We start from the raw sequence: 13,055 nt of genomic DNA on the forward strand, positions 1-13,055 counted from the left end.
GTGACAGGGTTAACTTCTGTCAGAGTTCAGCTCCAGCTTCATAGTTGATCAACGCTTTAGCGATTTCAGAGCAGTAAACTCCATCAACAAATTTCTTCCCACGTACTGATGAGTGATCCTTACCAATACCATTTAAAAATGAAATTTAAAATCAGTTTGGATTTTGGACACAGATGAGTCAATGTGTCCTCAGCAGAGGATGTTGATCTGTCAATAACAATGCTAATTGCTACAGGCAATTAAAGTTCTAGGTCTAAAAAGGGAGGGGCTCACTGACCTTTTTCTTTGCCTGTAACATGCGGGGTGATAGCTCAGATCAACGGGAAAGCATGATAGTTGGCACTCTCAATGAAGTGTTTAATTACTGGTGCTGATGACTAACATGATTGTACAATACTAATCAAAGTCTCTCAATTAATGATTTCTTGCACAATTTCAGATTCCACAATTCTAAATGAGGTATTTTTAAAAATGAAGATAGGATTGCCTATAAAATGATAAAGCATGACTGAGGAAAATGAAAACTCATCTTTTTTGCAACTTTTATCTGTGGTTCATCAAAGGAAAACTATTTTAACACTGAAAATCCACAAACTTAAAATTCTCCCTCCAGTTACTAGAATCTTCCAGAGAGCAAGTGGGGATTTTTTTGTGTTACTGTTTCCAACTTGCAAAAAAAGCCCAAACTCCCCAAATAACTTTATGCGAAATGTTGGAATTTGCATGAGAAAGATGCCCACCTAAAATTACACAGTAAGTTAATAAGGCTTTTAAACCGGAACAGAAAAATCCATGGGACTCCTACAGGGAAACTGGGTATTACACAGGAATGTCATAATACTGCACTGGGTGAGAATGGCACTTGAGTTCAAAACAACAATGATCAACAGCTCATAGCTCAGCTGACTGCAGACAAATACAACACACACTGTACTACAGCATTTGTTCACTGATGCACAGAATAGATTTTCCAGTCTTGTTCCCTTCTACTTCATCAATCTTTCTGCGTCCACCACCCCTGGCTGTTACTGGATGAATGGCATGCGCTCTTTATTCTCATTGTCCCCTTCGTGGTCTTCTTCCTCTTCCCCAGCCTCGCTCGTCTCTGTGCTGTCGTTGGCCATCTGTAGGGTGAAAGATGAAGGACATCAGAGCACCTTTCACATTGTTTCAGTCACTCTTATTTCAGTTTGATTCATTTGAAAAAGTGACTTTAAAAATGAAAAAAGACACGGTTGCGACATGAAAATAAACATTCTGTCTGTGCAAAACTTGTGTTGGCACTAGAGCACTTCCAGCTAAAATTCCCTCAGGGCTCACAGCTCAATTACCTACGGAACAGAAAGCTGCTTTGTGCACTTGTAGAAAACTGATATTAAGGCTCTCAGATAGGAAATGACTCTGCATGAAGTGTACAGAATGTGCGAGACCTCTAGTTTACAACTCCTTCTGTATCTGCTCCTCCAGAAGTAGGTAACACTATTCTTTAACGCCAGCTAATGGATGGGATCTGGTCCCACAAGAGGCATCGTGTCATGAAAACTAAGAGAGCAACTGTTTTATCTAAAAAACAATGAAACTTCATAGAGCAGTGGATACGTAGACACTGGCAGAATATACCCATGACAAATCTTGGATCATAGAGGAGTGGGGAGAAACTGCATTTCCATATTTTATTGAAGATGCCCTCTTAAGACACAAGAAGATGCTTGTATTAGCTTATAACTATGTCAAAACCAACTAAGCAAAGGGCCTATTTACTTTTTTAAGAGAAATGCAGTGACCTTCTACTTTCCCTGTTTGATTACTAGCATCTGCTGAAAATAAATAAAAATCTCAAACACAACCTGATTTTAATGGAGAAAAACAATGCTCTGAAGTTACCCATATTTTTGAATTAACACCCTTTCATGAAAGTGTATCAACTTTGTTCTCACCTTCTAACCAATGGTTATTGTGAATATACGATATCAAGAGAATGGATGGAATAAGTGTATTAATGTTGTGTTACAGATTCTTGTTTACAGTTTTAAGATGCAATTCAGCTACAAAATAATGCCCGGTTTCCACATGTGAGGTCCCAAAAGCCAGCCTTTTCCTTGCAGCTATTTTGTATGAGATTTGAGGCCAATTTTAGAGTAAACGTGAGTAAGAGCTTCACTGTAATTCCAGGTTCTTTTCTGTCCTTTTGAAACGAGATATCTCAGGTCTGAAAGCAAACTTCATACATCAGTATTGATCTGAAGTCAGGTTTTCATTACCTTCTTTACTGCTCTTTCCTATATCATCAGTGAACGTTTAGGCGTGAGCCTGACTTTCATCTACTACTGCTCTCTGTCATATTTCAGTCCCACGCTAAGTGCCCCAAATCCAGTGGACCAGAGCTCCATCACAACTATCTTCCTTCAGAACATTTCTAGAAGGAAGCATTTAGATACTATGCTTCAGATATTATAAAAGACGTAAAAGAAATTCCTACCAAGGTTATACTCTGACTTTTGTATGGGAATCAGAAAGCTGAATTAATTTTCTGTTCAACCCACTTACTTTTATTAATACAGGAATTTTGTATTACGTGAAATGTCTATTTGTTTTCCATCACAGGGACAGAAATAGATGTGGCAATTTTACCCTATGTAAGACTTGCAGACACATTTTTGGAAAGGCAGGCAGCCATTCAGTACAGAAAAGTAACTGCTGGGACCCTAGGAATTACACTTATATTTCACTTTAGGTAAAATATTATGATTATTGGTTGTATTTAGGTGCTATGGATTTAGAAGAAAACAGTATAAAAAAAATTGTAAGGGACATGTCTCCCAAAGTCACTACCATGCTTTAACTTGTGTGACCGAACACTGCTGCACTCACCAGGGGAGTGGGTGCTTTCTCCACATCCAGGATTAGTTTTCCTATATTTCCTCGGTCGTGGATTCTCTGCATGGCCTCCTTCACCTGAAAGAAACATCATCTATTGATAATTTTCAAGCACGCACTAAAAGAAGCCTCAATTCCTTCCTTCCAAAACCAGCAATACATTTAAGGCATCCTTATGTGCAAGGTCATTCAAACAGCTGCTTGAAACAAAATTAATAGTTAAACATTTTTTAGTGAATTTCCAAGGCCTGATTTTGCATTGTGTTTGCCGAAATGGGATGTGAGTCTTGATGACAGTTTCAGAATAGCGTAACACATACCGAACGTCAATGCAGTAACGGTTAGCTGAGGTGCAGAGAGAAATACAGGCTCAGGGAGTTAATTCTTACAGGTTGCTCATTAGATTTTCTCTTTGCAGAATATTTTTCAAGAAACCCTACTTTCACTGAAAGTATGGAATGTTTTTCTTATTCACCTATGGTATTTTTCAATTAATTTCTTTGGTGTTCCTATAGAGAGAATGCTGTATCCAGACAGCGGCTGTGATTTATACAATACTTTGGTTCTCACTGCATAAATGAGTATTTATTTCTGTTTTCTCACTTCCCCCCCGCCTCCTTCCCCTTTTTTTTTTAATTTTAAATAAGTAGTGTCCTACAGATACCACTAAGGCTAGACGTTTAACAGCTGGCTGCAATTAGCAAATGTGAGAAAGGAACAAACCTTTCTTCTTACTAGTGCACTGGAGAGGAGCGTATTTTGATGTATGAAGTCTCAGAACTCCTGAGAGCTCAGTGCTGATGAATTGGAATTGTGTGTGTTGCACTGAACGTTCAATGTGCAGCATGTAGAGCACTATTAAATCACTGAAAATTGCAAGATGTCAAGAGTTTCCTCACTTTCATGGTGGGAAACTTCAGGAACTGAAAATGTACACATAAAGGCTGTTCCGTATCCCCATCACACTCTCTTTTGCTGGCATAACAGGATATGTTGAGACAAGGAAGAGTTTTATGTTAATAGGATCTACCATCTGTGACATAGTTTTAATGAATATTTTAAGAATAATGGCATAGAAGTTTGAAACAATACGCTGACTTGGGAACAGGTGGGTCCCACAATACAATTAAAAGCTTGAATTGGGGTCCAGGAACCTAAGATCATTACTGAATGTCTAATATATAAGGAGGTATGGGATTTTTAAAGATACCAAGCGAATACAGCTTTCAACTTCCAATTAAATTTAATGGATGCTGGGCACAAAATGTCTTTACCATCTGTTGGTCTTATTTTGAAAACTGACTGCAGTGAACTCAATATTACAACCTTAATTTTGCCAAGTGGTTTCCTCAATTAGTAAACACCAGACTTAAAAAAAAAAAAAAAAAATCTGCTAGAACAAAAGAAAAATTGCACTGCAAAACGCAATGACTTTCTAACTTAGGGCATAATTGTAAATTAACCATGGAAAACACAACCTTATGAATCCCACTGGACAGAAGGTCGACCTCTAAATGTAGTCCACAAAATCACAATAATTTTTATGAAGTTACCTTACAGCATAAGCAATACCTAACTATCCTATAAGGCTTGCTCTGCGCTATGGACAACATTCCTTTAAGAATAGCCAACAAAGACCCTGAAGAAGCAGCAGCTGTATTATTTTTTATGACTCTTATTAGCCAAATCAAGCTTTTAGGAGTCTAGAGCAGGGCATAAATAACCAACATAGATGTGACAGAATTGGAGAAATCAGCAAACGCACTTGCCCATCCACTGAAATTTATTACCAGAACATCATGTGCAAAGCAGGGTATGCAACACTTAGTTTAATTTGTACCCTATCATATTTAGCAAGGCAAATTTGAGAAAAATGTGCTTTCCCTGCATTTCTCACATACACGGTATCAAATTTAAGACTCTGGAGAAAGGTTCAGGAGTTGTTTCTAGGACACTTATAAGCTGCTTAAACAGCAGGCAGAGGCAAAGGGAACAATAAAACTTATAACAATAATAGTGGCTATGGAATCCAGACGGAGCTATTCAAATATATAAAAAAATTGAAAAAAAGTTAGAAGAGCTGATACACCATCTGTATATTTTAGTGTTATTTGCAACTTACCTACCCAGTTGGTCAAATTCTGTGTGAGAGCAATGCCCTTCAGTACACCATGTCCCAGTTAAGAGACCAGGAGCTATTTTATTTTTTGAAGTTTGCTTCAAAATAAATACCGCTTCCAGTAGCAAGGATGAAAAAGGGGTTCCCTCTTGTGACAGAACTGTGTCCCTAAATTACTTTTCAACAATTATTCTGTATCGGTTGCTATTTGCATTTGTCAGCTCAAATCCAAGTAAAGGAATCCAATGTACTTTTGTTTATATAGACAAGTTAATTGAATTTCTCCTTGTGCAGTACCCTCAGCAGAAGGCTCCTGGATTGGAAATAGTGCAAAGGAGTGTTTACTAATATAAAGAGTTTCCATTGGAAGAAAGGACAAAAATTGCGTTGGCCTTCGTTTGCTTTCAATATCGCTCAGCCCTTAGAGGGTTTGGGTCTAAACTAATGCTGAACCACAGAGTTTAGCCTTGAGAGCCCCTAAAGTTACACAACATTTATCGCAGAACTCTGCACCGAAATCAGAACTATTTTTACATACTAGTGGACAACTGGAAAATGCTTCCAGTTTCCATGTTATTCATGTAAGGGAAGTTGGCAAACCAGTTACTGAAAACCAAGAAAGATGCGGAATCCTGCCCAGCCCTGCACCGTCTGATGCATCCGACACAGGCACTCCTGGGCAGCAGCAGGGGAAAATGATTAATAGCAAAGGAGAAAGACAAGGAATCCCAAATTTGCCTTTTCCCTCAAGCGCACTTGCATCAATTTGTATTTGAGTTTGACATACTGTTTTTAAGCACGCTCTAGAGTGGAATCATCTTCCCTTATCTGTTCGGTCTAGTGAAAAAAGATAACAAACATGGGAAAAGGACCTTTCTAACTCAGTTTGGAACAATTTGCATTTGCTCTAGGGAATACGCTTTTATAATGGGACAAATAATTTTGAACAAGTATATTTCTCCATCCCTTTCAGCTCTACAAATGGCACAGTCAAGGATATGTTAGCATATATCCTCATTCAAGTGCTTTTTCAGCAATGACAGTGAATCTGGAAATTAAGATGACCTATGTGCTAATGAGGTCATCCGTAAAACAAAGACCATGGTCTAGAAAGACAAAACCAGTGTATCTCAGGGTCCTTCACAAGTCATGCTTACCACAGAAATATTCAAATTCTCATTTTCCATCATAATTCCCCAAGTGCTGGAGATTTTCTGAGCCTTCCACAAGCTCCTTCCTTGTACCACTCTGCTGGACCCAAGCAGAGAGGGCAAGGAATATAAAATATACAGAGCTTAATTAGGAACGTACAGAACCATTACACTGTTAGTGTTATAGGCAAAAATTAGCAGCTTAAGCATTACTTAGAAAATTGTAATCTATTAACACACACTTGCACATTTAAAAAGGTGTTTTGTTACCAATGCTACCACTAGAATTCTTCAAAGAAGTCTTGATACAAACACAGGATAAAAAAAAAAATATCACAAAGCTGGCAAAAAAGGCCTGTTGTGAAAAAGCCTATTCAAGTATATTTTCCTGAGGGGATGTGACGGTCGGGATGTCAGAGCTTCTCTTGGATCAGAGCCACTTCTGTCCATCTGTATTGTGTAACAGACTGAGAAGAGCAACAATTACTGTCAACAGACCTTGGTAGGAGAGTAAGGGCAGAAATGCCTTCATGTTACCGGTCAGAGAATTTTCTAAAAGAGGTTTCACGACAGCCGAGTTCTCTGGAAGTATGAAGTTTGACAGCTGTACTCAGTCCTCTCCAACAGCACCACAGCATCTCTCTTGGGGTACCCCTCAAAACTATCAAAAGCTTTGGACATTGTGATATCTTTAAAATTTCTTATTCTGCTTCAAATAGGCTCATCTTCTCCAGCCTCAAATCTTTTCAAAATTAAGCCCAGACACTTAACTTCATGGTAATTTTCAGAAAATTGTTTGATACTTTCATCTCGTGCCAGACTAGATTTTCTGTCTTCAAAAACAAGCTGTAACTACAAGCCTCCCTCTAACAATTTTTATACAGGTAAGTATTGCAAAAAGTTAGTATTTTTAAAAGTCTGAGTACAAACTAAAACAGAAAAGCAAAGAAAAAGCAAGTTGTCCAGGCACCCTGGGTTCCAGACTCAAGGGACAGATAGCTGCCTTGCCTTCTACTTTCAAACTTCTGAGGTCTACAGGCTTTCCAAGACAATGCAGGTAATGATATAATGTAAAGAATAGGATTTTGGAAATTCTAGCAATCGATAAGTCTGGAAATCTGTGTGGTTCTAACAGGTTTTTAAAACCCAGATTGAGAAAGCTCACCACTTGTTCCTCCCAGTGAGAACTCTGACAATAACTGGCTGTGCTGAGTTGTTTGCAAATTGAGAAATGATGCCACGCTCGGGCTAATGGCATGCAACATCCTTCTCAACCTTCCTTCTCTGATTAAAAGATTGAAAATTACCGAATATTATAATCCTGTCCAGTTCATACAAGAGCAACACAAAGAAAGCAAGAGGAAAATCTCAGCACATCTCAGGACAATGCTTGGACTAGTCAGGTGTATGCATTTTGGGTACTGTTGGTGTGGTTTGGGTGAGTGTTTATTTCTGTACTTTGTGGTGACGAAAAGATTAGTTTGGTCTTTACTTTGTGGGGTTTTTTTAAAGATATCTTTCCAATAGAGTAGGTTGTGAAAATTGTATTTGCATTTGGGTAATTTGACATAATTTTAGAAAGACTTATTATGTATCTTGAAATTACTGATACTTAGGTCTTGATGCTACCTATTACCAAAATAAGCCCAAAAAGATGACACAAAAATTAAATAATTTTTAAAGTTGCCTGTGAAATTTTAAAATGGTATCTTTTTGTAAAAAAATTCAGTTGTCACCACAGCAAAGAGAATGTCTTCAACTAGGCTGTAGCTCGCACAGATGCCTATGTAGTCTCAATTTAACAAAACAGCTAATTTAGTAGTTTCACATTAGCTCTAGACATTGTTACAGAGAAATAGCATCATATTATAAATACAAAAGATTTCCTGTTCCTTGTAGCAACGATACGCTAAATTGATGTAGTATCTCTAAAAGAAAAAGAGATTTCCATATTTCTTTAGCTAAAGCCTCATGGCAGACCATATGATTTGAAAAGCTTTTATTTCACTAAAGGCAAAAGAGAATACTCTATAATAACAGCCATAAATTATTTTCCCGTACAGAATACACCACCAGTGTATGCACGGGGAACATGGTATGGTTTTATTGTAGTCATTCTGTCATGAGTGAGCTAAGAGCAATTCTAATTTAACATAAAGTACAAGCTTGCATAAAAAAATAGAGAAAACCAGGTGATTTTGGTTTGTTATTAGCATTTCTAAAAAAGTAAAGCACTAATAATAGCAAAGTACAAATAGCAAAGTACTAATACTAAGCTTTTAGGAATCACATTATATCCGCAAATGACTTGCATCAGTTTAATGAAGTGTTCCATCAGCACTCCTGACTAATTTGCAATAGGTTTCTATCCGAGTAATATATGTTAAAAAAAGCACAAAATTAAGCATGTTATTACCTGTAACTACTCAGACCGGAAAAAAGATCTGCATACTGAAATTAAAAATAGCAGCCACAATGCATTTTTTTACTTAAATAGTTTCTGCAAATCTAAAATAATGAAAAATAATATGTATTCCAAACACAGCAAGTAACATAATATGCTATCAGATTATGACATTGCATTTGGATATTTGCAGCTAGCTTCCGATTACATTGGTTTTCCATAGCTTTTGAGGGGAGTGTGTAAAAAAAATATATTTCAAATTGTCTAAAAGACTTTTATTCCGGAAATGCATCTTGTACACCTGCCTGAACACTAATTTTTTCCCCTATGTTCTCTTTGGATTTTTCTTGTTTGTTTTTAGCACTATGTTTTCCCCAGGTGAAGTCAGTAACTGGGACTGATTTCTTGTCTGGCTTTTCATCCTAAGTCTTTTATTTCAGGTCTCCACCTCTACTGTCCTGGTGGTCACAGCACCGATCCTTCAATTCACTGAATTCTGCAACTGAAGTGAGACAAAGTGAGGAGTCTGGTGCCTTACAGAAGATAGGATTTATCCTTCGATCCCCATTACAGAACAAGCTTGAAAACTCTACTGAGACCATGATTACTTTGAAAAGTTCCTGAGTAGAGATGTTTTCCTGGATGTAAGTCTGACCCTTTATAAATAATATATGCCTGAAACAAACAATTATGCTCCAACTTTGGATTACTATAGACAAGCCTTCACTTATTTACCCATTTTACTTCAAACTAATTTGCTGGCTGTTCTGCATTTGAAATCAAGAGCCAACAGTAATCCTTACTGAGGTATTCATAAATGCTTGCTGACATTCAATTGTCTCTCTGTTGTTAGAATATAGCAAAAGCAGTCTACTGCTTTATAAATACAGGAAAAGTTAAGTGGAAAATGTATTACTAATTATCTGTTGCACCATTTCACGGCGTAAATGATAAATGCAAGCCTGCCTAAGAAACGGATGCTATTTTCAAGCCTTTGGATATTATTTTAAACATAATGATCCATTTCTGTATTTGGCTCTTAAAAGGAACCAATCTCAGGAGTAAAATAAGAGAGATTGCCAAATTGGAACACTAAACTGCTCACTTTGCCAATATAAGACATTGGAGGCTTTAGGCCCACGTTAGTAATATGGATGTTTAGTAGAGAGAAACAATGAAGGCAACATGCCATGGAAAAACCTTCTAGTGAAAATGTCAAAACATAATGCTTTCATCATCCTACATGAAGCTGTTCAGCTCAGTAATATAATGAATTTTATTAATTTATTTTTTAGTAAAGTTATATATTTACTTCAGGGGAAAAAAAAGCATTGAAAGACGAACAACACTAGTGCAATAGAAGAGTGGATATTTTTTCAGTCCATGAGGTTGAATGAATTTTGTTGCACAAACTGCCATCTACAGATCAGAATTTCATTTTTGCAGATGACGTCTTTACCCCCTCACTCTCAGCTAAGGCAGGTGATTGGATGGTGGCAGAGGACCGTGTATTTTCTTTTCTCGGGTCCCTCTGGTGATAGTGGGTTTCCCCAAGGTATATGAAAGGATTTCTGCTTACAATAAAGGAATCCTTCATTTCCCTTTTTGGTAAAATAGGCCATAGTATGAAAGGCTAAAGAATCTTATGCCAAGGTCACAAATTTAATCCAACCTAAAAGTGAAATTAGTTCAATTATCTCAGTGTAATCTGTCAAACTCAATCATTCTAATGCTGTATCATAGTATGTTGTCAAAAAGGTGACCAGCACCCAAATAAATGGACTGTCCCTCACCTCCAGATGGTCACAGTAGAACAGAGCATCAATTTAGTTTATGATCTACAACTGTAATTTCCCCACATCATCAGTTCCAACCCTTTAGGTTCAATATTGCTGTTTATTTTCACACATCATGTCAAAGAATCACCTTTTGTCCTCTGTTTACACATTGAAAATGTGCAAGCCTTCAGCATGTCAAGCCTTCAGCATGTCATCTGTACTATCGTGAAGTTCCATAGACATTGGAAAGGAAAGCGCACAGCATGACAGCTACTTTTTGAGGAGAATTTGGAATATTCCGTGTTTAAGAAAAAATTTCACTCCCTGTTCCACTGGTGTAACTTCCCTGACATCGCCAGGTTGCAACTGAATGAGAAAAGCAGGTACCAGGAGAGGATAACCCACCTGGAGTACTGTGTCCAGCTCTGGAGTCCTCAACAGAGGAAGGACAAGGACCTGGTGGAATGGGTCCACTGGAGGGCCCCAAAAATGATCCAAGGGCTGGGGCACCTCTGCTATGAAGACAGGCTGAGAGAGTTGGGGTTGTTCAGCCTGGAAAAGAGAAGGCTCCAGAGAGACCTTATAGCCCCTTCCAGTACCTGAAGGGGACTACAGGAGAGATGGGGAGGGACTCTGTATCAGGGAGTGTAGCAATAGGACGAGGGGTAATGGTTTTAAGCTGAAAGAGGGGAGATTTAGATTAGATATTAGGAAGAAATTATTTACTGTGAGGGTGGTGAGACACTGGCACAGGTTGCCCAGAGAAGCTGTGGCTGCCTCATCCCTGGAGGGGTTCAAGGCCAGGCTGGATGGAGCTTTGAGCAACCTGGTCTGGTGGGAGGTGTTCCCGCCCAGGGCTGGGGGTGGAACTGGATGGTCTTTAAGGACCCTTCCAACTCTAACCATTCTATGATTCTATAAAAGTCTCAGCTGGTAAAGGAATACTAGTAGTGCTCACTAGGCTTCAATTACTCAAACATAATTCTGTAATTGAATATTATCCCTCAAACATGGTTTTCACACAGGTCAGCACTTTCTGACCACTCCTCCAATCTCAGCAGAGCACAAACTTTCCATGAGGAGAACTCAGTATTTTCTTTATGAAAGCCGGGAGAGCTTCCTCCCATTACCCTCGCCCTTGCCCTCTATATGCAGCTAAAACAATAAGGAGAAGTTTAGCTTCTGCATTATTTCCTTCCGTGCAGGCTCTGACAAAGAGAAGAGCTGTCTGCGAGAGCATGCCTTACCAGTAATTAATTCCTCTCTTGCTCACTGTTGTGTGTCTGAGCCGCCTGCAACTGCATCATGTCTGCGAAATCACATGGATGGGATCTCCATGGTGACAGTGTCATGCGGTACGCAAACATCAGCCGGCAAGTCAAGGTTACTTTGGCAACCCAAGTGTCACGGGTAATGATCCATATCTTGTTCAGATTTATGAAAGAATAATCTGAATTAAAAACTTGCCTTCTAGGGCTGGTTCTGTTCTGTTGCTGTTCCTAACAGACTATTTCAATGAGCCCAGAGTCATCTCCGTTAGAATTACAAACACTAATATCAATAATATTTGTTTAAGCATCATCTGTGTGCAGTAATGAAGAAAAAGCTGCATGCTGCAGTCTAGTCTAGCTGAGATACCGCACAAGCAAAGCTTTAATACTATAGCTTTCATTCGTGCTCTAAGGCAACATGATTTTTATTATCAGACTCACTGCTATGGTCTATTACAAAGCTATGTGGTCTTTAATATGAATTGTGAGCTGCATTAGAATTGCAGATGCTCTTCTCAGACCAGCAGAAGAGTTTTCTTTCATGTCATTGGCATATATGCCCTTTAAAACTGAACACAGCACTCCACACAAAGAAAAATCATGTAGCCTGTCTTCTGGATTATGTCTGTTTAGCTTTGGTCTGTGGAAGGGAGGAAACTCAGGAAACCAGGGATAAGTTTCTTAACTTGCTGGCAGTGGTGAGGCAAGTGCACTGGTGTATTACTCCATGCAGGTTTTGCCACAGCGTGTGGGCACGGGAAGTACAGAGCAGAAACCAATCCCCTTTAGGCTGCATTTGCCACAGGGCTGTTAACATGGCTTGGGCTCAGAGAAGGGACACGGATCCCTGGATATCCTGTGACACACACACGGTGAGCAGTCACTGGGCTCCTCTGCACTAATGGCTCTGTCCTTCTACTCTCAAGTGACATCTGTCAAAATTTAGTCCGACCGTTTTGCTGGCATATTTCCTCCTCGCTAATCTTGAAACCTCTCTCTCACGTTTACCCAATACAATTTAGTGGAGTAATATTTCATTGGGAAACATGCTGACTTTTTTTTTTAAAGCTTTTTTTTTTTTTCCCTTAAAGAGTTTGCAATACTTTCCTTTCTCAGGCTAAGTCTTTTGGGCAAGCTTTTGTAGCAAAGCTGTTTGCCTGGGTGCGATTACTGACAGTTACCCCGCCACAGACGCAGTTATTTGGGCAAAAGCATCCTTCTGCTAGTAGGGACTGTTTTCCTTGGGAGCAATGGAATAACCTGTACTGACCACAACACACTTCTGCATTCATGACAGGAATATTTAACTTTCACTGCATAGCAGAACAGCTAGCAGAAGAGTGCTTCAAGTATTTAACTGGCCTAACCGGTGTGACAAAATCCTCCAGTTCTCTGTTTGGGTGGGAGCTGGGTATATGGGAGGCCGGCAAACCCACATCTGCAATTGGCCTGGAT

General features: G+C 38.9%; 1 protein-coding gene across 1 annotated transcript in view; it reads right to left on the reverse strand.

Moving 5' to 3' along the window:
- Positions 1–1,025: 1,025 nt before the first annotated feature.
- Positions 1,026–13,055, reverse strand: part of VAT1L (vesicle amine transport 1 like) — a 54,154-nt gene continuing 42,124 nt past the window's right edge. Inside the window, exons 8-9 of the mRNA XM_074158113.1 lie at positions 2,872–2,955; positions 1,026–1,124 (exon numbers count right to left, since the gene is read on the reverse strand). Coding sequence (XP_074014214.1) covers positions 1,026–1,124; positions 2,872–2,955 — 183 coding nt within the window. The remainder of the gene's footprint in view (positions 1,125–2,871; positions 2,956–13,055) is intronic.

The sequence above is a fragment of the Numenius arquata genome, chromosome 13 (assembly GCF_964106895.1).
Source record: "Numenius arquata chromosome 13, bNumArq3.hap1.1, whole genome shotgun sequence".
In the NCBI taxonomy this organism is placed as follows: Eukaryota; Metazoa; Chordata; class Aves; order Charadriiformes; family Scolopacidae; genus Numenius; species Numenius arquata.